Genomic DNA, 27106 nt, shown 5'->3' with positions numbered 1-27106 from the left:
GATAAACCACAGGACTCTCTTCCTCAGAGACAGGGCTTTGTATTCAGAGTTAAGGGACGTAATAATGAAATGCAGAAGAAACACACACATACACCTTTACCATTAGTGGCCAAATCAGCCTCTTCTTTCCTAGGAAGGAAAAAGACGTCCCATCTTCCTGTGGCTTGCAAGTCACCTACATCTCTCAGAATTAAGAGATTTGGGGAAAAAAACAGAAATCTTCCAAATAAGAAAAAGAAAGTCATTTCTGGAATTATAAAAAGATCATGTCCAAGAAAATGTAGCTGATGTGATGTGATGTGATGTGATGTGTGATATATAGCATGATATGACATGGACAATAGCCAGAGGCTGGGTGCAGGTGGCCTCACAGAAGAAAAATGCAGATACATGGGCATCCCTGACAGCAGTGACTCACTTCCCTTGGGGGAGGGGTGGTTCCAGTCCAGACCAGTCCTAGGATGGCCTGTTCAGTTTTAGCAGTGCCCCTACTGATGCTGAGGTTTAGGTCAGTGGGAGATTTAGGTCAGAACCCCTGAAACTACATAACCCATCCTGATTCATAACAATTACCAGTAAAGGCCGGACTCTCACATTAGCCCCAGAAAGGGCTTTCTCTGGAGTGGAAACTCATGACGAGGCTGGGCATCCTAGAATTATCAGAATCACAGCACATCTCATGTTCCTAAGACTGGAGTCAAAACAATATCCTCCATAGAGGCTAATCCAGAATCAGAGTATCTGATCTCATTGCATTACTTCCCTATGTAACTTCTAGCTTCAAGCACAAAAAAAAAAGGTGGACAGTGAAGACTTGGCTGTCTTATTAAGGTCATAATAAAACTGAAAGCAATAAGAAGAGTCAGAATTTTACACAAAAAATGCCCTGTTGGCATTTGGGGAAATTTGTGTGAAGCCAAAGCTCAGAGGACAAGAAAGAGCCAAGGAATTAAGATCTCTCGGAAAAAGCAGAAAATATCACCCAAAAAGATTTCACCACATTCTGGTAAGTTGTGTAAACTTGGTGCTTGAGGTAAACCAAATAATTAATGGCTACATAACCACCACTCAACCATTTTCATGGCCCAAGATTCAAAAGCACAGGCATCTGGTAAAGAGTATTTTAGCAAATGGTCTTCATGCCACTTCTAAATGCATACCTGTCAACCTTTGGAATTGAAGGACATTCTTGACCATGCTACCCGGGCAAGCAATCAGAGTTCTGTGGACTCATGGACCTATAAAAATGACGATGAATTGTCTTTACTTTTTTATTTTAAGATTCTGTTATTCTGGTTCAGTTCCATTTTTTAAAATTTAAAAAGATTTAGTCTCACATGGACAACAAGATCCACATAATCAGAAGGCTGAGATGTTAAGAATTTTAACTTTTTGCCCCTTTTAATAGGATGTCTCAAAATCTTTTCTCCATAAATATTCAATTTGGTGCAGGGGGAGTAAACAGTGATAAACCATGTTTGTTTTGAGAAATATAGCCAACATTCTTAATGGTCATAACCCATCTTTGCATATAATCCAGTCTGGCAGATGTACCAATCCTTTGAGTTAGAGGTAAAGGATCTAAAACTAGATACTTCAAGTCTCCCAGATGTCTCCATTCACATAGAAATCACAATGGACTTAAATGTCTGTGTCTGATGGCATAAGATTTAGGCTATACGTAGATATAGCAAAATTTCACCTCAATCCAATTTCACAATTTTTTCCTAGGCCAAGGACTCACTGAGTTGGGGCATGTTTGTAGTGTTGGGATAAAAGCTTTTAGTTGACCAGGGTGGACGGGCATGTTTTATAACTCCATGAATGGAGTACCGTGCCACATTGACTGCCCAATCTCAGGGACAAAGTCAAAGGAAGAACCTTCTCAAAGTCCTGCCAAATACATATCATCATTGTGCTCATTGTGCTCAAAGTGATTGTGCTCATCTTCAGGATGAAGTCTTATCACTGCCAATCACTCTTTCATCTGCACAGATTTGTTAGGCTGCCACTTTCAGACTCAAGCCTCTTTTCTAGAAGCAAAACACAAATTTTCACATTCTAATTTTGTTATCACATATTCTAGGTGTTCCAAGTAGGCTAAATGAGAATAAAATTATATAAATCAAATTAAGTCATAGGTGTCTTCAAATACTTCAGAATAGCACTAAACATAAACAATTCAACTTCCATATTGCAAATAAAACCTCAGCTAAATGATCTGTGGTTGCCACACAGCCTGTCCACCAATATTTGGTCCTCTCCTTTCTGATACATGGTAGGATTATGCTTCTGACCCTCCTGTTGAGCCCAGCATGGGCATGTAATTGGCTTTGATCAACAAATATAAGCACAAGTGTCACTTCCAGGAGGAAGCCTTAAGAGTCAACAGGATGTCTCAAAATTTTTTCTCCATAAATATTCAATTTGTCGTGGGGGTAGTACCTCTTTGTCATATTCATTTCTTCCTCTGTCATGATGATCATCAATATTCTCAATATGACTGCTCTATCGGCCTAGATCCCTGAATAAAGATGATAACAATATACAATAGAGACACAATGTGAGCAATAAATACATATATGTTAACTCATTTAGCTTCAGGGATTGTTTGTTACTGCAACATAACCTGACTGATACACCATAACCTGACTGAAACACCATCTGTTTATAGGAAAGAAAGGCTTGGACACTAAGCACTATGATAAATGCTACTATAATCCCAAACAGAAGAAACTTAAGACTATACCTACTATATGGCAGCATATAGATGATATGTGGGTATATCTATAACAGACTTTTCTCCCATCTCACCCCTCACCAAAAAAAACAAAGACAAAAAACTTCTCAAACAATTGGATAATCTGAATTCTTCAAAATCAATGTTCGAAAACTGAAAGTGAAAAAAACAGAGTTCCCTCATTTTGACCCATTTGTCAAAAATCATTTGCAGACTTCCACTTCTTTTCTAAGACCAAGCACATTAATCAAATACAGAGCTTCAAAGGGGCTTCATTTTGAGTGACGGAACAGACAAATAAATTAGCTGCCCATGGCTCCTTTGTAATTGAAGAGGACCAGTCTGACCCAAGGGGAGAAGACTAAATCAAAAAGCAAAACATCCAAGTAAAAACAGCATCGAGGGCCTTAAACAAACCAAAAAGCCATCCTATACCCTCTCGTGTCCAAGGGTGTTATGTATGAGCCAAGCACGTGTGTGTTCATCCACTATATAAGAGAATGCAAACATCCCACATGTGATTGATTTCTTATGTGCTACCATCATAAAAATAAGTTTGTGTCTGGAATACATATTCCAGACATGTGGCAGTTTATAAACCTGATCATGCATGTTACACCTACAACTTACAAACATTTTTCTCTTTGAAATGATGTGACTCTAGAAGGTTTTCTTCTTTATTTCTGGGAAGAATCGCTTCAAGTTTCTCATTTAAGTAAGTAAAGAACTGCTCGTTTTTAGTTTGAAGAGCTTTTAACTAGTGACTCAGTGAAGAGTGATGTCATATGTTATCCTAGGACTGCTGGTGTGGTTCTCTCTGCTCATTCTAACCATTCCCCCTGTTTCTGTGGCAGGCAGTAATCCCCGGTTTCCATCCTCTAGCCAGCTTCTTCCCAGCCAGCCATAAGCGAACAGCCTCACAAGCAGCGGATGAAACAGGAAGTCTGACAGCTTGAGTCTGCAGTGGGACCCCTAGTGTTTTCCCACTCCATGTCCTGGCATCGTTCCCCAGAAGTACAAACACACACACACACAGAGCTCCCATTGTTGCAGCCTTCCTCAGCCCACTGATCCTAATATGGAATGCAGCAGGAAACCCATGATTTCCTGACACTCGGCAAGCTGGAGGAAGCAAGGGGAAAAAACTCCATTAAAAAGCCCAGCTTTCCTCCATGTTAGATGTGACTTGGAAAATGAGAAAGATTTAGCAAAATTCCACCGTGTCTTTTGCCAGGCTGGAGACAGGGAGAGCAGAGTAAAACCCTCAGGCTGCTGAAATTTCTAGGCTGTGAGGAAGCCCCTCAAATTCTGTGAAAATAAGGGTTTCTTAACTCACACTGAGAACGGAAAGGGGCAGACCCTTTTCATAACTCCCCCAAGTGTGTGTTACCTTTCTTTACCAGCATGGTAAGCAACAGGGCATATCCCAGCCTCGGACATGTCTGTATGATCCAAGGTACCCAAAGTCAGACAGAGTAAATTCAAGCCTGGCACTGGCTTTCCGCCGCTTCATGTGCTTTGGAAGAAGCAGGAGAAGCAACAGCAGCAGGAGTCCCCAGCAGCTGGAGCCGCAAGAATGAACTGCAAAGAGGGAACTGACGGCAGCTGCGGCTGCAGGGGCAACGACGAGAAGAAGATGTTGAAGTGTGTAGTGGTGGGGGACGGTGCCGTGGGGAAAACCTGCCTGCTGATGAGCTACGCCAACGATGCCTTCCCAGAGGAATACGTGCCCACTGTGTTTGACCACTATGCAGGTAAGAAAAAGTGGGAAACTCTCTGCATCCAGATAAACGATGCAGGAGGCGATACCTTAAGTTCAGAGGGGCCTGGCTCATTTCTAATGTCAGTATTGGGTGCGGGCCTGGCAGTAACCAGGGAGTTTAGCATAGTGTACAACCCAGGACTTGACTGTTGGTAGAACAATTTGTGCATCAATTTGTATGGTAACACTTTTTCTCCCTTAAAGCGAATGGGTAACGGCAGGAAAATACTCTGACGTGCCTTCTAGATTTGGGGGACAGAGATTTTACTCAACATTTGCCTTAAGATTCATTAAAGTTTTACTATGAACATTTTTAAATGCAGTGTAATTGCATCACAATTCTTTTCTGCCAAAAAAAGAACCACCACTAGACACACAAATGGTAAAAGGATTGTTCTTGCCGCTCTTTGCGTATTCACTTCATGCCATTTACAAATGAAAATGCTAAGATTAAGAAAACATTCATTTTTTCTAAAACAGTTGGTGCTGTAATACTATAGTTTTATTTTCCTGGGGTTGTAGATTGGGGGAGAGTTTTTAAAAGGTTTTAAATATGTATTAGGCAATCTGTATCTTAAAAGAAAAATGCTTAATTAACATGTTTTTAAAAGTAAAAATACAAATAAAATCTGAATCATTTTAAAGTATGTCCTGAAAGGACAAAATGCACATAAAATATTTTAAAGCATGGCAGTTAAGACACTGTAGTCACAACTTGCTGGGGACTTTTTATTTTTTGAGTGTTCTAAAGTTTGTAGGTGTACTTGTCTGGGTGATAGTATTATAAATTTTTCCATTTTGATTCTGACTTTTTCTCTTAATTTCCAAAACAAATTTTATTAAGTTTATCAAAAGCAAGTTAATGAAATTTTTCAAGCTTATAGTAGCTTACATTTTATAACTTTTTAATCATAACGATCTTTATCAGAGATCTGAGACCTTCTGAATGGAAAATTTCTCCTCCTTCATTTTGGCTTTGGGTCAGGTTCAGCAAAGGGGAAATGGCCCACAGGAAACCAGCGTGAGTGTCTGCTTGGCAATGTGGCCATTTGAAATCCTCCTTCTATAGAAAGTAGCTTCTTTTCCAGAACTAAGCCATCACCTAAGTCACTGCTTCCCCCAACACTTACATGATGTATGAAAATATTACACAGCAGACAGGGAGAGAACCACAGTGAATACAGTATCCATCTCCCAGCAGGTTTTTCTATATTTGTAGAAATTAAGAGCAAATTTTAATGCTGGCTCACTTAAGCCTTTCTGAAAATATAATGACTCTGCCCAGAGAAGAACATTTTAATGAGAACAGAATAAAGAGAAGAACAGGTTGACTTTCATCTTGAGAAAAAAACTAATTATAAAATTTGAGGGTCTGCACCTTGAGAAAGTTCCTCAGATTCTTGTCCTGAAAGCATCTTAGCAAAAGTTATTTATTCTACACCTTCTTTCTGCCAAAAAAGGGAAAGTGGCTACCTTATTTCAGAAACTTTTAAATCAAAGGTAGAACTCAAAATCTAAAGGGAGAGGCTTCAAATGCTTATGAAAATTATGTATCCAAATCCCCATGTATTCGGGGAGCCAGTTACAGTATGGTATCAGGAAAAAGGAGAATCAAGTCAGCTATAAAAAAAACCACACTAGAAATCAAACAAAGGCTGAACCACAGCTAGATTCCACTAGGCTCCAATAATTTTATATTTTAATTATGTACATACTTACTATTGTTGAGCATTAAAGAATCTTAAAGATTTTGGCTAGTCTATTATTTTAGCTCCCAAGAAATCACAGCCACTATGCTCAGAGCAATACTTTGCTCATAGTAAGCATTCCTAAACATGGTTACTTTGATGTACACTTTGTACCTCCTTAAGTGTATAATCATCTCATGTGCTTTCAGTAAGGTTAAAAAGAGAATGAAGACATGAGCCACATACATCTAGGACTGTAATGAAGTCGTCTTTTTTTTTTTTTTTTTTTTTGAGACAGAGTCTTGCTCTGTCACCCAGGCTGGAGTACAGTGACGTGATCTTGGCTCACTGCAACTTCCACCTTCCAGGTTCAAGCGATTCTCCTGCCTCAGCCTCCCGAGTAGCTGGGATTGCAGGCGCGCGCCACCATGCCTGGCTAATTTTTGTATTTTTAGTAGAGATGGGGTTTCACCATGCTAACCAGCCTGGTCTCAAACTCCTGATCTCGTGTTCCACCTGCCTCAGTCTCCTAACATGCTGGGATTACAGGCGTGAGCCACCACACCAAACCAGAAGTGGTCATTTCTGTAAGCAGAAGGATCTTCTCCACCACAAAGACTTGAGTTCCTTTTACCACCACTGTCCTGATATATGATCTGGTTGAATATAAATCCTTAAGCAGACATGTGAGCATCTACAATCAATTGCAAAAGAACTAAATGCCCTCTTCTCCATTTGGATCCAGTGTCTAGTTCCTGGGTCCTACCGGCCTACTCTAAAATGACAACCTGCAGTTGAGTGCTGAGACTTTAGAAGTTATAGTTCAAGTCATAGAGAGCCTATCCATTTTTACTAGTAGACTTTTTACTAGTAACTGCCCAACCCAGAAAAGTAGGGATAAAATAGTAAGGATGGAAATACAACCTACTGTGCAAGATGGTGATCTCTGAAGCCAGGCAGCCCAGTTCTAATACTGGCTCTGTCATTTACTCTGTGGCCTTGAGCAAGTTACTTAACCTCTCTGTGCCTCGGTTATCACAAATGAGAAACAGGGACAATGAAGGTATTAGAATTGTGTGTGAGAACAAAATTGTGTGTGAGAACAAAATGATTAAATATATCTTAGAACAGTGCCTCCTGTGTGATAAGAGTTAGGTACATGGTAGCTATTAAGAATATGGTCTTGATACTTGCATACAGCCAGGAAAAGGAATGAAAATGTAATTAAGGGCCGGGCGCGGTGGCTCAAGCCTGTAATCCCAGCACTTTGGGAGGCCGAGACGGGTGGATCACGAGGTCAGGAGATCGAGACCATCCTGGCGAACACGGTGAAACCCCGTCTCTACTAAAAAATACAAAAAACTAGCCGGGCGAGGCAGCGGGCGCCTGTAGTCCTAGCTACTCGGGAGGCTGAGGCAGGAGAATGGCGTAAACCCGGGGGGCGGAGCTTGCAGTGAGCTGAGATCCGGCCACTGCACTCTAGCCCGGGCGACAGAGCCAGACTCCGTCTCAAAAAAAAAAAAAAAAAAAAAAAAAAAGAAAATGTAATTAAAAGATAAAGACTACAAGGAGGAAAAATGTAATTACAAGAGTATCCTTTAGAAGACTAAGGTAGAATGGATTGTATGTATTTTCTTTATAAAATGGTTACCATGTTTACTGATAATTAACAAATGTGTCTATATGAAGTAATAGTAGTGGGATATTAAATTAGGAGGGGAAATATCAGTTTTGCATGAGTAAAAATATGCAAAATTGTTTTGAATGAGTTTATTTTTACAGGAAAAATCAACAACCAGCTACAAAAAACAATTTTTAAAGTTTTATGAATTCTGATGTATCCCTACCTCCTACCTACCAAAATCCAAAAGCACATCTGCTCCATGTAGCTTTCCTTGATTCCCCAAGAATAATTCCCTGTTCCATCTTCAATCCCAATTTCACAAATTTGTTTACATCTCTAGGATCTTCCACTACTGTACAGCAACTTATATGCTTCCTTATTTTCCCATCTCTGCTGTGCTGGAAATTCCTTAAGGGAAAGGAGCTGTGTCTTTCACGTCCTGTGAAATCCAACAGTCAGTTCTAGGTCCTCCTCTTGATCTCTTGGAAGCTTTTTTTATGGTTCATTACCCCCCTTCCTAAAGCATTTTCTTGGCTTGGTTTCTGGGATGCCACATTCTCCTGGTTTTGTTTCCACTCACCAGCAAATCTTTCTCCATCTCCAATGCCACCTCCCCTCTCTCTTCCCAACCACCAAATGCTGGGAAACACTGAAACCGCAGTGTTCAGTCCCTGGGTCCTCTTCTTTATTTACACTTAGGGTATGCTTGATTGTATCTAGTTTTGTAACTTTAAACATCATTCATATCCTGATAACTCCAAAACTTGTAGCTCTACCACCAAAACCCCTTGAGACTCAGACTCATATATCCAACTGTTTGAATATCTAATAGGCATCTCATTCTTAACCTGTCCAAACCGAATTGTTTAACTTCCCCAATCTACTCTTCCCCTAGGTTTCCCCATGTAAGTACATGACCACTATTATCCATCCAGTTTCTGAAAACAAAAACTTTGGTATTGACTCCTTTCGTCCTTTGACAACATTCCCCTCCCTTTCCATTCAAACCAATAGTTATCATCCCTTCCTCCTACCGATCAGCTCAACATTCAAAATACATCCAAAACCTGATCACTTATCACCATCTTCATTGCCTTCACTCTTTTTCAAGCCACCATCACCTCTCATTCAAACTATTATAATCAATTCCCAATTCCCTACTTCCAATCTTGCCCCCTATCATCAATTCTCCACATAGCTGGCAGAGGGACTGTCCAAAACCCCAACTTCTCCAATCACTTCCCTTAACACTCAGACCCAACCCTGTATTATCTTGTATATGATGCACTCCATGACTCAGTCCCTGTTATCTCTCCAATCTCATCTCTTAACACTCTCCTCATCAGTGTTTTTGCTGTAGCCACACTCACCATCTTGCTATTCCTCAAGCACACCAAACTCCTTCCCTTGAAGAGTTTGTACTTGCTTTTTCCCCAGCCTCATACTATTCCGCTAGATCTCCCATAGCTTCAATTGACCAGATTATTTAATGCATGTGTGCATGCACACACTCACACCACACACACACTCTCTTTCTCTCTTTAACCTATCTTGCCACAGCTTTCATTATAATAGTTAATACTACCTGATATTATGTATGTATTTGCTATCTCTAGTTTCAAAAAACAAAGTCCCACATATTATAGACTCTCAACAGACTCTCAACTCTCAGATTATTCTCAGCTGAATAAATGAATTACTATGTCTTCACAGTCTTAGTCCTTCCAACACTTAGTTTCTGGTCCATTGAAACTTTGATGACTAAATGAACAAATTGCTTGTCCAATAGATATCTCTTTAGGAATGAACATACAAAAATGTTTATTACATTTATTATATTTCTGAACTATTTTGTTCATATTTTAAATAATCATTTTATCCCCATTGTAATTGTAATATAACATTGAATTTTCTTTTTTTTTTTTTTTTTTTAAGACGGAGTCTCACTCTGTCGCCAGGCTGGAGTGCAGTGGCACGATCTCGGCTCACTGTAACCTCTGCCTCCCAGGTTCAAGCAATTCTTCTGCCTTAGCCTCCCAAGCAGCTGGGACTACAGGCACGTGCCACCACGTCCAGCTAATTTTTTTCTATTTTTAGTAGAGACGGGGTTTCACCATGTTGGCCAGGATGGTCTTGATGTCTTGACCTCATGATCCACCCACCTCAGCCTCCCAAAGTGCTGGGACTACAGGCATGAGCCGCCACACACAGCCAGTATTGAATTTTCTTGACCTAAGTGGCCTGTGTCACATCTACTGAATAGTGTAACTATATAATGTGTAAATAGCACTTGGGATTCCTTCATTTACATTATATTCAAAAGCTGACATACATTTTGGGTGCCTCACTCAAACTCTTCTAGTTCTAATATACAGAGCATATTTCAGAGTAACCCTAAGTTTGGCTGACGGCTAGGTCTAAAGGGTAGGAGCAGGGGGATGAAGGTGGGAAAAGTCACTCTTGTTTATTACAAGTGTGCCTAAGAAACAGCCCTGGGCTCTGCTCCTTACTCCCTTCCAGGGATGACTCAATGTGTCCTAACAACCTTTAGAGCTTTCACAGCTTACCATGGAAGAAGTGCATTTCTTCCCACATCCTATCTTTAGTTTTGAGTTTTGTAGCAGACCCCTCACTGGTGAAATATTCTTACCGATTAATGTTTCACGTGACATATGGCATAAGCATAAGAGCTCCATTTTGAATTTAGATTGTATGTTGAGTTAGATTTGTACATGGCTTATATGTCCAGGTACATAGGTGTGTAAAATAAGCTCATTCCAGATGAAACGTCTTTATGATGTTCACCATTTCCGTCATCCTCTGTATTATTTTGTCTGTGAATATTTCTTCTGTCACCCACCCCTCCAGAGCTTGTTTGTTGAAAGCCATCAAATTTGGAATACCACATGAAGCCACTATTTGCAAACCCAGGCTGCCTATGCAGGAAATTAACACAATTCATGGAAAGGAGAGAAATCCAGTTATTCTATCAGCTGATTGAGATGTAAAAGGAAGTTGTTTTTACAGAAAGCTGAAAGTCAGTTCTAACTTTTTCCACTTAGTTAAATGGTGATCAACCCAAGGTAGACAGTCACAACCTTAATGGCCAGAGCAGGGGGTGGGAAACAGGTCCAACCCACAGGGGGAAGAAAATAACATAATCATAATAAAGAGTGAGTAACAATAAAGTCCCGGGTTTATAAAGGGTTGTGACATAGTTCTGCTCATTTGGGAAAATTTATTCAGAAGTTTCTCTTTTGCTCTTTCTGAAGACACCTGAGAGTCTCTGAAGAATGGATGAGATTCTTTTTTTGTAAGCCCAAGGAAAGCTAAAGCAATTTGCATGAGACTATAAAATAAATCACCAGGTTCTGAAACACAAATATAAAAGAAGTTTGTGAAAGAGGAGACAAGAATGGGCCAGGTGAATCACTCACTCTGTTCCTTCTAAATGAAATGATACTCAAAACCCTAAAGTCTCATAGGTATCTAGTCCCCTGATGTTTCTTTTTGAGGCAGTGTGATGTGTAGCTGATGATCTTTCTAGATTCTAGAAGGCCACACTAAAGATACAGTGACAGGAATCAGGTGCACACATTCCTCCACAGTGTACACTGTGATACTTAATAAGAGCAAGCTCCCTCAGAGGCTTTAGGGATGGAAATTGCACTCAGAAAGCTGAAATGTACTGTAGAGGTGGTAAATTGTGAGCTGCTTCTCTTAGGAGTAAGAAAGAAGAAAAAATAGAAGAGGGACAAAGAAAAGTATCTGTGACCAAAGGAGCATGAGAAAAGCCATGTTCCCAGGGGTAGAAGCTGCATCTGCCCCTGTGACCCTCTTGCATTCCAGCTTCAGCTGGCAACAAACCAAGGACTGTGACCAATTCAGGCCTCATTGGACAGTCTCCCTCTGAGCAAGACTTTGCAAGACTTTTAGTTCCACATAGCTCTGCACCCTGCACCATCCAGGTCCAGAAAGTCTTCATAAATTTTACTACCTATTTGCCCACTGAAGTTGAGCTTCAGGTAAACAGTATTTTATTCCTAGACTAGCTTTTTTCAAACTTTTCCATCCCTTCTCCTTCTTGTGGGACAAATAGCAAATTTGGCTCAAATGACTCCGTACATAGGATATCTGTGTTTTTGGATAGAGTGGCCCTGTTCTGCGTCAGCATGGAGGTGGGCACAAACATAAGGTGGCTCAGGAAAGGACAGGAAGAAAATACAGCAGAAACTATCTCCCTCATTAACCCTGAGCACAAAAACCACAAGGATCTATGGAGGCCCTACCATCTGTGTAACACAGGTTCTGATTTGGCTGAAGGTTTACTTCCTGGCAAATAAAAATCTATGACATATCTTGGGTTAGTTGGCAGAATCCAAACAGTTAATGTTCTGGAGATACCACAGTCAGGATCAATCCCATCATAAATTCAATATGGGTCAGCTCTGAGTCACAGAGTGGCCTGGCGTTGTTCCTGAATGCTCCAAAGTCCCTAAACATTTTGGATGTGCCCAGTTTTCACACAACAAAAGGACTTGATTCATGTCTATTCACTTAGCACTGTGTCTTGGTTCATGGTACAGCTTTCATCTATGGTGTTCTTCACTCCCAGCCTCAGCATGAATTTCACTTTGGCCACGTGTGTGTGATCCTACAAGCAGTATGGTGGTATTAATTATGACACTAGGACACCACTAGAATATATGTTAACTACAATAAGAATAGCTATACACTTATATAGTTCTTGCTATGAGTCAGGCATATTTAAAGTATTTTTATATATCAATTCATTGCCTCCTCACAATGATCCTATAAGATGCTATTTTTTTCACTTTTCATTTTTTAAATTTTTATGGATACAGGCCAGGTGTGGTGGCTCATATCTGTAATCCCAGTGCTTTGGAAAGCCAACGCACAAGGATCTCTTGAGCCTAGAAGTTCAAAGTTACAGTGAGCCGTAATTGTGCCACTGCACTCTAACCTGGGCAACAGAGCAAGACTTCGTCTCTAAGACAAAAAAATTGTGGATACATTAATAGTTGTTCATATTCACTTATGGAGTATATGTGATGTTTTGATACAGGCATATAATGGGTAATGATCAAATCTAGGTAACAGGTATATCTATAACCTCAAACATCTATCATTACTTTGTTCATTACGTTCTAAACCTACTCGTCTAGTTATTGTGAAATATACAATAAATTATTGTTAACTATAGTCACCCTGTTGTGCTACTGAATACTAGATTTTATTCCATCTAACTATATTTTTGTACCTTGTACCAAATAGCCAACCCTCCTTTATCATAAGATGCTATTATTTTCTCAACTTTGCTGATGAACAACTCCCAGCACAAAGATATTACTCTATTTCCCTCAAGGTTAAATTGCTTGTAATGGGGTTAAGTGGAGGCCATGGAATAGTAAACAATATAAGCAGTGTATAGGTAATAACAATAAAAGAGCCACTGTGAGTTAGGACCTGCCATTAACAAGTAAACCCAAACATGTAAGGGATTAACTCAATGGCAAAGTATTCCTTGCTCATGTGATGCTCCTAAGCAGGTATTCAAGTCAGTAGGGCTGCTTTCTTCCATATGGTCATTTAAGGTCCCAGGCTTCTCACATCTGGTAACTGTGACATCCTCTAGGATTTCAGTTATCTGCGTCCACCCAGCCTAATGAGAAAGAGCATGGAGAAACTTGAATGGAAAGTTTTATGGGCCAGGCCTGGAAGTGACAGACATCATTTTCAATCACACTGCATAGGAGTTTATTTAGTCACAAGGCCACACCTCACTGTAAAGGCGGTTGGGGGGAAAACCTACCTATGTGCCCAAAAGAGGGAAGAATGGATTTTAATGGAAACTAGCAATCTCTGCCTGCATCACACTCTGTGGCCACCAAATATCCTTGCACATTTTTTCCCACATGTAAAACAAACTCACCCTTTTCCCTGGAGGGACCACCTAGAGTTGCGTTCTGGCACTGCAACTGTGTCAAAGACCAGCAACTGTTAAGTGATGCATGATTCTTTTCATTTGATCTAAATGTGACTCCTTGTGATCCAATAAAAGACAAATTATCTACCCATATGCACCATTTGCCCCCATGCAATGGTAGAACAGGAGTGGGATAATCAAAACACTCAAACTCCCTTTCAGAAAGGGAAGAATGGGAGACACGTTGTAATAATAGAATTCTGATGACAATCCTGATAGTATCATCTATTAATAGAATCCAGAAACAATCGTTTTCTAACTCTGTGAAACCATGAAGATCTGTATTCTATCAATCTCAGCTTTAAAAACAACCAATTCATCTTTTCCCTTTCTTATAACACCTTGCTAAATACGTAAAGTAACAATTAATACATACTAACATTCTGTCATTTTCCTGTCTCTTCATAGAGTGCTGTGGACTCAGTAGGGAGTAGCTTTACCTTCCAGGTTTCACAGACAATAGTTTTACAAAATGTTTTGCTACAGTATAACATAGATCATCTTTCCAACCTGCTTTGTCACCATCTGCCACCTAACAGCCAAGCCAACAGTACATGTATTTTTAGGTTTTTGTAATGATGGCACCACACTACTAGGTAAGCTAAGATGCTGTAACAAATAGGCCAAAATATATAAGGGTTCAAACTATTACAATCCTATTTTCTTACATAATTGCAACATGTATGTTAGATTTAGAGGGTACATGTGCAGATTTGCTGGCTGGGTATATTGCATGATGCTGACGTTTATGATATGAATGATCTCATCACCCAGGTGGTGAGCACAATACCCAATAGTTAGTTTTTCGACCCTTGCCCTCTTCCTTCCCTCCCCCACCAGTGGTACCCAGTATCTATTGTTGCCGTCTTCCTGTCCATGTGTACCTAGTGTTTACATCCCACTTACAAGTGAGAACATGTAGTATTTGGTTTTCTGTTTCTATGTTGCTTTGCTTAGGATAATGGCCTCCAGCTACATCCATGTTGCTGCAAAAGACATGATTTCATTCTTTTTTATGGCTACGTAGGATTCCGGTTGTATATGTACCACATTTTCTTTATCCAATCCACCACTGATGGGCACCTATGTTGATTCCATGTCTTTGCCATTGTGAATAATGCTGAAATGAACAAGTAAGTTCATGTGTCTTTTTGGCATAATGATTTATTTTCTTTTGGATATATGCCCAACAATAGGATTGCTGGGTAGAATCCTGCTTTTGGTCATATACGAGACCTTGGCAGGTCTTCAGATTGGTGAGATAGTTCTGTTCCATGTGGTCATTCAGGGATCTCCTTTTTTCCATCTTGTTACTCTGCCATCATCTAGGGCGTTGTGGTGCTCTGTATCTAAACACTGGAAGATGACAGACTATGGAGGAGTAAGGTTAGGGAGTGGTGGTATGGTCCAGACTCACAGGTGGCATGTATCACTTCTGTTCACATTTCAATAGAGAGAACTTAAACTGTAGGCCACACATAATCACAAGGAAGGTGAGCTATGTGCCCAAAGAAGGGACAAACAGACTGTAATAGACACTTAGTCATCTTCACCACAGTCATTAAGTTGAAATTGCTTATACCAAATACAATAGGTACAAATAAACATATCAACTGCCTTAGCACCATATTTAACTTCCTATTTATTGTACTACATATGACACACCTATATTTCCCAAACTTGCCTGGTCATAAGAAAAGCTTACTTGTTAAAAATGCAGATTCTTGGGTCCATATAAGGGCTTCTACACCAGACCCATTTAGAGACAGAGCTGTGAATATGAATTTCTTTTTATTTATTTATTTTTTATTATTATACTTTAAGTTCTAGGGTACATGTGCACAACGTGCATGCAGGTTTGTTACATATGTATGCATGTGCCATGTTGGTGTGCTGCACCCATTAACTCATCATTTACATTAGGTATATCTCCTAATGCTATCCCTCCCCCCTCCCCCAACCCCACTACAGGCCCTGGTGTGTGATGTTCCCCTCCCTGTGTCCAAGTGTTCTCATTGTTCAATTCCCACCTATGAGTGAGAACATGCAGTGTTTGGTTTTCTGTCCTTGCGATAGTTTGCTGAGAATGATGGTTTCCAGCTGCATCCATGTCCCTACAAAGCACATGAACTCATCATTTTTTATGGCTGCATAGTATTCCATAGTGTATATGTGCCACATTTTCTTAATCCAGACTATCATTGATGGGCATTTGGGTTGGTTCCAAGTCTTTGCTATTGTGAATAATGCTGCAATAAACATATGTGTGCATGTGTCTTTATAGCAGCATGACTTATAATCCTTTGGGTATATACCCAGTAATGGGATGGCTGGGTCAAATGGTATTTCTAGTTCTAGATCCTTGAAGAACCGCCACACTGTTTTCCACAATGGCTGAACTAGTTTACAGTCCCACCAACAGTGTAAAAGTGTTCCTATTTCTCCACATCCTCTCCAGCACCTGTTGTTTCCTGACTTTTTAATGATCGCCATTCTAACTGGTGTGAGCTGGTATCTCATTGTGGTTTTGATTTGCATTTCTCTGATGGCCAGTGATGATGAGCATTTTTTCATGTGTCTGTTGGCTGCGTAAATGTCTTCTTTTGAGAAGTGTCTGTTCATATCCTTCACCCACTTTTTGATGGGGTTGTTTGAGTTTTTCTTGTAAATTTGTTTAAGTTCTTTGTAGATTCTGGACATTAGCCCTTTGTCAGATGGGTAGATTGCAAAAATTTTCTCCCATTTTGTAGGTTGCCTGTTCACTCTGGTGGTAGTTTCTTTTGCTGTGCAGAAGCTCTTTAGTTTAATTAGATCCCATTTGTCAATTCTGGCTTTTGTTGAAATTGCTTTTGGTGTTTTAGTCATGAAGTCCTTGCCCATGCCTATGTCCTAAATGGTATTGCCTAGGTTTTCTTCTAGGATTTTTACAGTTTAAGTCTAACATTTAAGTCTTTAATCCATCTTGAATTAATTTTTGTATAAGGTATAAGGAAGGGATCCAGTTTCAGCTTTCTACATATGGCTAGCCAGTTTTCCCAGCACCACTTATTAAATAGGGAATCCTTTCCCCATTTCTTGTTTTTGTCAGGTTTGTCAAAGATCAGATGGCTGTAGATGTATGGTATTATTTCTGAGGCCTCTGTTCTGTTCCATTGGTCTATATCTCTGTTTTGGTACCAGTATCATGCTGTTTTGGTTACTGTAGCCTTATATAGTTTGAAGTCAGGTAGCGTGATGCCTCCAGCTTTGTTCTTTTGGCTTAGGATTGTCTTAGCAATGTGGGCTCTTTTTTGGTTCCATATGAACTTTAAAGTAGTTTTTTCCAATTCTGTGAAGAAAGTCATTGGTAGCTCGATGGGGATGGCATTGAATCTATAAATTACCTTGGGCAGTATGGCCATTTTCATGATATTGATTCTTCCTATCCATGAGCATGGAATGTTCTTCCATTTGTTTGTGTCTTCTTTTATTTCGTTGAGCAGTGGTTTGTAGTTCTCCTTGAAGAGGTCCTTCATATCCCTTGTAAGTTGTATTCCTAGGTATTTTATTCTGTTTGAAGCAATTGTGAATGGGAGTTCACTCATGATTTGGCTCTGTCTGTTATTGGTGTATAAGAATGCTTATGATTTTTGCACATTGATTTTGTATCCTGAGACTTCGCTGAAGCTGCTTATCAGCTTAAGGAGATTTTGGGCTGAGACTATGGGGTTTTCTAAATATACAATCATGTCATCTGCAAACAGGGACAATTTGACTTCCTCTCTTTCTATTTGAATACCCTTTATTTCTTTCTCCTGACTGATTGCCCTGGCCAGAACTTCCAACACTATGTTAAATAGGAGTGGTGAGAGAGTGCATCCCTGTCTTGTGCCAGTTTTCAAAGGGAATGCTTCCAGTTTTTGCCCATTCAGTATGATATTGGCCTTGGGTCTGTCATAAATAGCTCTTATTATTTTGAGATACATCCCATCAATATCTAATTTATTGAGAGTTTTAGCGTGAAGGGCTGTGGAATTTTTTCGAAGGCCTTTTCTGCATCTATTGAAATAATCATGTGGTTTTTGTCTTTGGTTCCATTTATATAATGGATTACGTTTATTGATTTGCATATATTGAACCAGCCTTGCATCCCAGGGATGAAACCCACTTGACCATGGTGGATAAGCTTTTTGATGTGCTGCCGGGTTCGGTTTGCCAGTATTTTTTTGAGGATTTTTGCATCGATGTTCATCAGGGATATTGGTCTAAAATTCTCTTTTTTTGTTTTGTCTCTGCCAGGCTTTGGTATCAGGATGATGCTGGCCTCATGAGTTAGGGAGGATTCCCTCTAATTCTATCAATTGGAATGGTTTCAGAAGGAATGGTACCAGCTCCTCCTTTACCTCTGGTAGAATTTGGCTGTGAATCCGTCTGGTTCTGGACTTTTTTTGGTTGGTAGGCTATTAATTATTGCCTCAATTTCAGAGCCTGTTATTCATCTATTCAGTGATTCAACTTCTTCCTAGTTTAGTCTTGGGAGGGTGTATGTGTCCAGGAATTTATCCATTTCTTCTAGATTTTCTAGTTTATTTGCATAGAGGTGTTTATAGTATTCTCTGATGGTAGTTTGTATTTCTGTGGGATCGGTGGTGATAACCCCTTTATCATTTTTTATTGCGTCTATTTGATTCTTCTCTCTTTTCTTCTTTATTAGTCTTGCTAGCAGTCTATCAATTTTGTTGATCTTTTCAAAAAACCAGCTCCTGGATTCATTGATTTTTTTGAAGGGTTTTTTCTGTCCCTATCTCCTTCAGTTCTGCTCTGATCTTAGTTATTTCTTGCCTTCTGCTAGCTTTTGAATGTGTTTGCTCTTACTTTTCTAGTTATTTTAATTGTGATGTTAGGGTATCAATTTTAGATCTTTCCTCCTTTCTCTGGTGGGTATTTAGTGCTATAAATTTCCCTCTACACACTGCTTTAAAAGTATCTCAGAGTCTGGTATGTTGTGTCTTTGTTCTCATTGGTTTCAAAGAACATCTTTATTTCTGCCTTCATTTCGTTATGTATGCAGTAGTCATTCAGGAGCAGATTGTTCAGTTTCCATGTAGTTGAGTGGTTTTGAGTGAGTTTCTTAATCCTGAGTTCTAGTTTGATTGCACTGTGGTCTGAGAGACAGTTTGTTATAATTTCTCTTCTTTTACATTTGCTGAGAAGTAATTGACTTCCAATTATGTGGTCAATTTTGGAATAAGTGTGATGTGGTGCTGAAAAGAATGTATATTCTGTTGATTTGGGGTGGAAAGTTCTGTAGATGTCTATTAGGTATGTTTGGTGCAGAGCTGAGTTCAATTCCTGGATATCCTTGTTAACTTTCTCTCTCGTTGATCTGTCTAATGTTGACAGTGGGGTGTTAAAGTCTCCCATTATTATTGTGTGGGAGTCTAAGTCTTTTTTAAGTGTTTATGGACTTTCTTTATGAATCTGGGTGCTCCTGTATTGGGTGCATATATATTTACGATAATTAGCTCTTCTTGTTGAATTGATCCCTTTACCATTATGTAATGGCCTTCTTTGTCTCTTCTGATCTTTGTTGTTTTAAAGTCTGTTTTATCAGAGACTAGGATTGCAACCCCTGCTTTTTTTTATTTTCCATTTGCTTGGTAGATCTTCCTCCATCCCTTTATTTTGAGCCTATGTGTGTCTCTGCATGTGAGATGGGTCTCCTGAATACAGCAAACCGATGGGTCTTGATTCTTTATCCAATTTGCCAGTCTGTGTCTTTTAATTGGAGCATTTAGCCCATTTACATTTAAGGTTAATATTGTTATGTGTGAACTTGATCCTGTCATTATGATATTAGCTGGTTATTTTGCTCATTAGTTGATGCAGTTTCTTCCTAGCATCGATGATCTTTACAATTTGGCATGTTTTTGCAGTGACTGGTACTGGTTGTTCCATGTTTAGTGCTTCCTTCAGGAGCTCTTGTAAGGCAGGCCTGGTGGTGACAAAATCTCTCAGCATTTACTTGGCTGTAAAGGATTTTATTTCTCCTTCACTTATGAAGCTTAGTTTGGCTGGATATGAAATTCTGGGTTGAAAATTCTTTTCTTTAAGAATGTTGAATATTGGCCCCCACTCTCTTCTGGCTTGTAGAGTTTCTGCCAAGAGATCTGCTGTTAGTCTGATGGGCTTCCCTTTGTGGGTAACCAGACCTTTCTCTCTGGCTGTCCTTAACAATTTTTCCTTCATTTCAACTTTGGTGAATCTGACAATTATGTGTCTTGGAGTTGCTTTTCTCAAGGAGTATCTTTGTGGCATTCTCTGTATTTCCTGAATTTCAATGTTGGCCTGCCTTGCTATTTTGGGAAAGTTCTCCTGCATAATATCCTGCAGAGTGTTTTCCAACTTGGTCCCATTCTCCCCATCACTTTCAGGCACACCAATCAGACGTAGATTTGGTCTTTTCACATAGTCACATATTTCTTGGAGGCTTTGTTCATTTCTTTTTACTCTTTTTTCTCTAAACTTCTCTTCTCGCTTCATTTCATTCATTTGATCTCCAATCACTGACACCTTTTCTTCCAGTTGATCGAATAGGCTACTGAAGCTTGTGCATATGTCACATAGTCCTTGTGCCATAGTTTTCAGCTCCATCAGGTCATTTAAGGACTTCTCTACACTGGTTATTCTAGTTAGCCATTAGTGTAATCTTGTTTCAAGGTTTTTAGCTTCTTTGCAATGGGTTCAAACATCCTCCTTTAGCTTGGAGAAGTTTGATCACCTGAAGTCTTCTCTCAACTTGTCACAGTCATTCTCCACCCAGCTTTGTTCTGTTGCTGGCGAGGAGCTGCATTCCTTTGGAGGAGAAGATGCGCTCTGATTTTTAGAATTTTCAGCTTTCCTGCTCTGGTTTCTCCCCATCTTTGTGGTTTTATCTACCTTTGGTCTTTGATGACAGTGACATTCAGATGGGGTTTTGGTGTGGATGTCCTTTCTGTTTGTTAGTTTTCCTTCTAACAGTCAGGACCCTCAGTTGCAGGTCTGTTGGAGTTTGCCAGAGGTCCACTCCAGACCCTGTTTGCCTGGGTATCACCAGTGGAGGCTGCAGAACAGCAAATATTGCAGAACGGCAGATGTTGCTGCCTGATCCTTCCTCTGGAAGCTTTGTCTCAGAGAGGCACCTGGCCGTGTGAGGTGTCAGTCGGCCCCTACTGGGAGGTGCCTCCCAGTTAGGCTACTTAGGGGTCAGGGACCCACTTGAAGGGGCAGTCTGCCCGTTCTCAGATCTCAAACTCCATGCCGGGAGAACCACTACTCTCTTCAAAGCTGTCAGACAGGGACATTTAAGTCTGCAGAAGTTTCTGCTGCCTTTTGTTCAGCTATAGCTCCTAGTGATGGGAGCTCCAAAGTGACAGGGAGAATGGGACCAAGTTGGAAAACACTCTTCAGGATATTATCCAGGGGAACTTCCCCAACCTAGCAAGGCAGGCCAACATTCAAATTCAGGAAATACAGAGAACGCCACAGAGATACTCCTCGAGAAAAGCAACTCCAAGGCACATAATTGTCAGATTCACCAAAGTGGGGTGGATTCCACCTAGCTTGAGCTTCCTGGCCGCTTTGTTTACCTATTCAAGTGTCAGCAATGGCGGGCGCCCCTCCCCAAGCCTCACTGCCTCCTTGCAGTTCAATCTCAGACTGCTGTGCTAGCAATGAGTGAGGCTCCATGGGCATGGGACCCACCAAGCCAGGTGCATGATATAATCTCCTGGTGTGCCGTTTGCTAAGACCATTGGAAAAGTGTAGTATTAGGGTAGGAGTGACCTGATTTTCCAGGTGCCATCTGTCACAGCTTCCCTTGGCTAGGAAAGGGAATTCCCCGACCCCTTGCACTACCTGGGTGAGGCAATGCTTCGCCCTGCTTCGGCTCTCGCTCAGTGGGCTGCAACCGCTGTCCGGCACCCACTGTACGACAAGCCCCAGTGAGATGAACCTGGTACCTCAGTTGGAAATGCAGAAATCACCCATCTTCTGCATCGCTCACACTGGGAGCTGTAGACTGGAGCTGTTCCTATTTGGCCATCTTGGAACCTCTGAATATGAGTTTCAATAAGTTTCATAGGCATTTCTAATTAGGTAGAACTTGTGACACTGCCGTTTTAGATTTCAAACCCATTTAGATATCACAAATGTATATAGTTTAAGCTAATGTGACTTAGTAGGTTCAGAAAACCCTTCTTTATGCCGTAAAGGTGCCTATGAATCAAGCCAAAAGGATCAATTATATAGTCAACCATCCATCAGTAAAAAGCAACTTAAAAACACTTATGCATGTAAAATTTCTTGACTTGGGAGTTTCCAGCAGATTGCATCAAACAGAAAAGGCCTTTATAGCCTCTTGGAAACAGCTATCAAATTCCTAAGTAAGGAACCAGGGTGCTCTCTAAAAAGATCTGTACCCATGGTGGGGACATAGAGAGCCCCTGGAAGAAGGAGAATACAGAAGGCTGAGAACAGAAAGTATTGGGAGAGGGCTGGTGCAGGGTGGGAGGAGAAGCCTCAGGGAGTCAGACTAGAGGCAAGTGGGAATTGTGATGTGTAGCAGTAAGGAGACTAACCTTACCTACTCAAGGGCAGCCATGGGTAGCCAAGTACCAGCTGCTGGGGAAAAGCCTTGAGCTTGGGCATAATCTGCAAAGCTACATACATGTGAATCACTCTGCCTATGAAATAAATAATCAACATGACCATAAGACCTTCAGAGGGTTCACTGAAGGAAATTAGAGAGCACCTGCCCTCATGGGAATAAACAAAGGAATCTTAAAAAAAAAAAAAAAAAAAAAAAAAAAAAAAAAAAAAAAACAGGAAAGAGCCTGGGATCTTTGGGATGGTTTTAATGTAGTTGTGTTTTGAAGCTGTGATTTGTTGTTCCACATCCATCCAGCCTTGTGATTATGAAATGAACAGTAAACATCTGTTTCCCCTCTGCAAATCCTTCTGTTCTTCTTCATGCTTTGACCTAACATTTGGGGAAAAGGAAAGAAAACAAAAACAGAAAACTTCTTACAGTACAAGTTCTCTGAGTCCAAAAAGACCTCTACTTAGGTCTTCCTGAAAGAGAAATGCATAAATTTGGGGAAAGGCAGATATTTTGTAACCGGAACTCAGCCACCCTTATCTGGACAGCCAGTTTACAATCACTGTTGCTGACAAGGACCAAGCCTTCCTTTAGTCTCTCCAGCTGTTTTAATACAAACTGGTAAATCAACTGACTACAGATTACCAACAAGAGAGAAACAACACTCTGCATAGCCTGAGCAGAATGCACCACAATGAACAAAATGATTCCTGATCTTTTTGCAGCAAGTTACTTAATTAGCTAACATTAAGTAGCTGAGTATTTACTGTGTGTCCAGCCCTGTGTTGCCTTTGCTATCTTGCTTGAGCCTCACATTATCTCTAGGTAGTAAGTATCCTCATTCCACAGACAAGAAAACCAAAGCTCAGAGAAGTGACATGTCCAACATCACTCAACAAAGAAATGGCAGAATTGGGATTCAAATCTATCAGCTCTGCAAAGGGGGCCCACTCTGATTAAGTTGGGCCCCCTTTCAAAACCTGTTTATCTCCTCTATCATTATTATTTTCTTCATTTACTTAATTTTCCATGGCTTGTCTCCCCCTACAATATACAATTCCTGAAGGCAAGGCTCTTTCTGTCTTGTTTACTTTCATGTCCTCCATACCTGAGAATGAGCCTACAACATAGTAGCCACCCAGAACTGTTTATTGAATGATTGAATGATGAATGACATCCAAGAGTCTCAGTCTTAACCAGTGCACTACACTGAAGTTAGCATCCTGTGTGGACACTCAGGATAATTTTCTATGTTGAAATTATTTTATCCTCCCACATGCTGAAAGGATATAATGTAAGCACCATGAGCATACTTTAAAATAGATTATATTGACCTTATTTAAAACTTGTAAAAAAAATTGTTTTCTCTGGAAAAGAAAACACCAAAAGGTTTTGCTTCCAGTCAAATTTTAAGCTTATGAGTTCTGAATGATTTAGCTAGGCACAAAGTTGTTTTCCTAATTATACTCAGGATTTCTGTTCTACTTCTATTATATTCTGATGCTATATCTGAGAGGCAAAGGGAAAAACTTAATTACTTAAAGTATGTGCCGCATACATTTTTTCAAATAATGAGATTAATTAAGAGGAAAAATAATAAGCAAGCAATCTCCTTAATATATGCCAGATACAAACCTCCTAAGAATTATGAAGAATGTTCATAAAATGTAACAGTTCATCTCTTAGAAAATACACCAATTTTCAACTGGTATGCTTGCAAGAGATTCAGTGACTATGTTCACATTCATTAATAATGGGGCACATTATACTTGTCAAAGTAAGAATTATTAGGAGGAAAAAAAGGCTATGCTCTCTCTCCTCAGGAGTCCTCCTCTCTGCTCATATTGAATTAGCTTGCACTGGAAGCGCTAAATGCTTTTTTATCTCAACTAAAATGAATTTCTTATGACATTTACAATAGTTCAAGGTGGTAAATAAGAGCCTTAAGAGTTTTCCATAGTACACACACTTTTAACCAAACTTTTCAAAAAAGACAAAGAGTTGATGCTAAATCTTAAGTGTCAATATTAGGCATAAACTTTGCTGTAGAGATTCTACTCTATTCATTTCATTCATTTATCCTCTTAATAAGTCTCCATACCATGTTCTTTCTTTTGGATAAACTAAATCTGTCAGGCTGGTCAGAGCCATTTTCTTTCCCTCAAGTCTAGCCAAGATGAAGAATGCCTCATTATTATCCTCAGAATAATTACTCTTCATGTATTTCAAGACCTAGAAAATTCTCATCCCTGTCATCCTCAGATGATACACCCAGATCCTTCTCACTCCCCTACAGCTATTTGACCTATTCTTTCCCCCTTTTAATGGACAACTTTTCGTGAATTCACTACAAGTCAATCACAAATGACTTGTATTTCAAATCTACAGCAAGCACACAGTCACTCTTGCACTTTTTGGTAGGAATAGGTATCTTGTCAACATGGCTAGGTGCAGTCCTGCAGGAGGTAAACTCTAAACGGTCTTTTAGATTACCTCTTTTTCTTTTTTCCCCTGGGTATGCAAGTTAATATAGGTCAACCTAATTAAATGTAGACAACTGAAGTCACCAACATGAGAGTACTACATTTCTCTTCTGGCATTTTAATAAATCTCCATTCAATTATCCCAGGTTTATCTACATTATAATATCATGTTAAAGCTTTCAAAAGACAGGATTTCTTTAGATCTAAGAATTAATACCATTGTGGAATCTTCATATAAGTTCAAGAGACCACATGGCACCTAATTAGAAATGCCTATGAAGCTTATTGAAATTCATATTCACAGTTCTGTCTCTAAATGGGTCTGGTTTCGAAGCCCTTATATGGACACAAAAATCTGCGTTTTTAACAAGTAAACTTTTCTTATGACCAGGCAAGTCTGGCAAATATAGGTATGTCATGGCACTTGAAGAGCATGCTTAACCTTGGCTCAACAGTTTTTGGTAGTTTAGGAGGCATTTTTGTCCCTGTGACTACCATAGATCACTGTGTTTTAGAGTAAGGAATATGGTATCATTTTAATAGATAGTCTAGTTTTACTAAGATTTAGTATGCAGTACATTACACCTCATCTTGAGTTACTCTTTTGCTTCATTCATTTCCTACCAGTTAACACATTAAAAGTTTCTTAAGGGTAGTGCACGTCAGCCAAACATCCTATTTAGCAACGTCACCAACTGCTACAGATCCAATTCCAGTTTCACTGGAAAAGATACTCTATACCACAGTAATCTAGAACTCAGCAGATTTTTCTGGATACAGGAAAAAATCTTAGGCTCTAAGCTATAAACAAACCCTGAGACAACTACAATTGACCACAAGTTATCTTGGAGCCTACTACTTCATCAACTAACCTTAAGTGTAGTCATATACACGGCAGAAGAAATGGCTTTGTGTCATCATAAAAGTTTCTATATGTGGTTCCTCAAGTAATTTCCGAAACTCTAACTGATGTCCAAGCGCTGTACTTATGGTAGGAGATGAAGAGTAGAAGAGGGTTAGGATATAGATAAATAGATATATAGCTTCAGTGTCACAAGCAGCTAGTAAACTTACCATAGTTTTCCTTTGTGATATCCCTACCGACTCAGCTTTCCCATCTTTCACCATCTCCTGAGCAATTTAGAAGACTGTTCCCTGTGAAATGAGGAAAAGAATTATATTTTATTGGCAGACACTTAGCTCCACTTTTACAGCCAGTATCTAGTTATTCCCATGAACCCTGCAATTAACTCAGAGCCCAGAAAAGAGCACCACGCAGAGCATTTTGAGGGTGAAAAGGGTCAGCCCACAGAAGGATCCATTTGTTCAGTAAAAAATGTTAGCATTTTTCCACTTCTTTGAAAACGGGGACCGGCAACCTTTAAAGAAAGTATCTGATAATGGTGACTTCAGAGGATTTAATGCACTTTTTTTTTTCATTTCATGGTTGTTGAAATCAAGAATCTACTATATCAAGAAATATTGTTTTTTCTTATTTAGTCTTTTTGCCTTCTTCTACTTCTTTTTTAAAGGTTTCTAAACTTTCTTTGGTATGTGCATTAAGAGTTCTCTTTTCTGGCTGGGCATGGTGGCTCACACCTGTAATCCCAGCACTTTGGGAGGCCGAAGCGGGAGGATCACAAGGTCAGGAGATCAAGACCATCCTGGTCAACATGGTGAAACCCTGTCTCTACTAAAAATACAAAAATTAGCTGTGTGTGCTGGTGTATGCCTGTAGTCCCAGCTACTTGGGAGGCTGAGGCACGAGAATCACTTGAACCCAGGAGGCGGAGGTTGCAGTGAGCCAAGATCACACCACTGCACTCCAGTCCTGATGATAGTGCGAGACTGCATCTCAAAAAAAAAAAAAAAAAAAAAAGTTCTCTTTTCCTCCCCCTCTGCAGTAGCTCTGCCTGGTGAATTTCTACATGAAGGAGAATGCACATCTCTCTAAGAGAAAAGCAGCAGTACATTAACTTGACGAGCCGCTCCTGATGAGCCAAATTTCATGATAGTACTATTTAAATTTCATCCTTTATTAAGAAATAAAATGACTTAAAATATTTTAATGGTATATATGAGAATCATAGAAATTCAGTTATGGAAATTATGCTGCGATGCAAGGACTAGCATATTTCTTCTTTGGTGAATTAATCAGAGATTCTGAAGAAATAATGCAAGTCTA

At 39.8% G+C, this 27106-nt stretch overlaps 1 protein-coding gene across 2 annotated transcripts in view; it reads left to right on the top strand.

The window, feature by feature from the left end:
- Positions 1–3815: 3815 nt before the first annotated feature.
- Positions 3816–27106, top strand: part of LOC105473678 (ras homolog family member J) — a 103773-nt gene continuing 80482 nt past the window's right edge. Inside the window, exon 1 of one of the 2 annotated variants that reach the window (XM_011727594.2) lies at positions 3816–4494. In XM_011727594.2, the coding sequence (XP_011725896.1) occupies positions 4317–4494 (178 nt within the window). In that variant the 5' untranslated portion in view covers positions 3816–4316. The remainder of the gene's footprint in view (positions 4495–27106) is intronic. The other variant, XM_011727593.2, reaches the window with a different exon arrangement.

This window comes from Macaca nemestrina, chromosome 7 (genome assembly GCF_043159975.1).
Source record: "Macaca nemestrina isolate mMacNem1 chromosome 7, mMacNem.hap1, whole genome shotgun sequence".
Classification (NCBI taxonomy): domain Eukaryota; kingdom Metazoa; phylum Chordata; class Mammalia; order Primates; family Cercopithecidae; genus Macaca; species Macaca nemestrina.
Note: the sequence above shows the minus strand (reverse complement) of the source record. Positions and strands in the feature narration are given on the sequence as shown.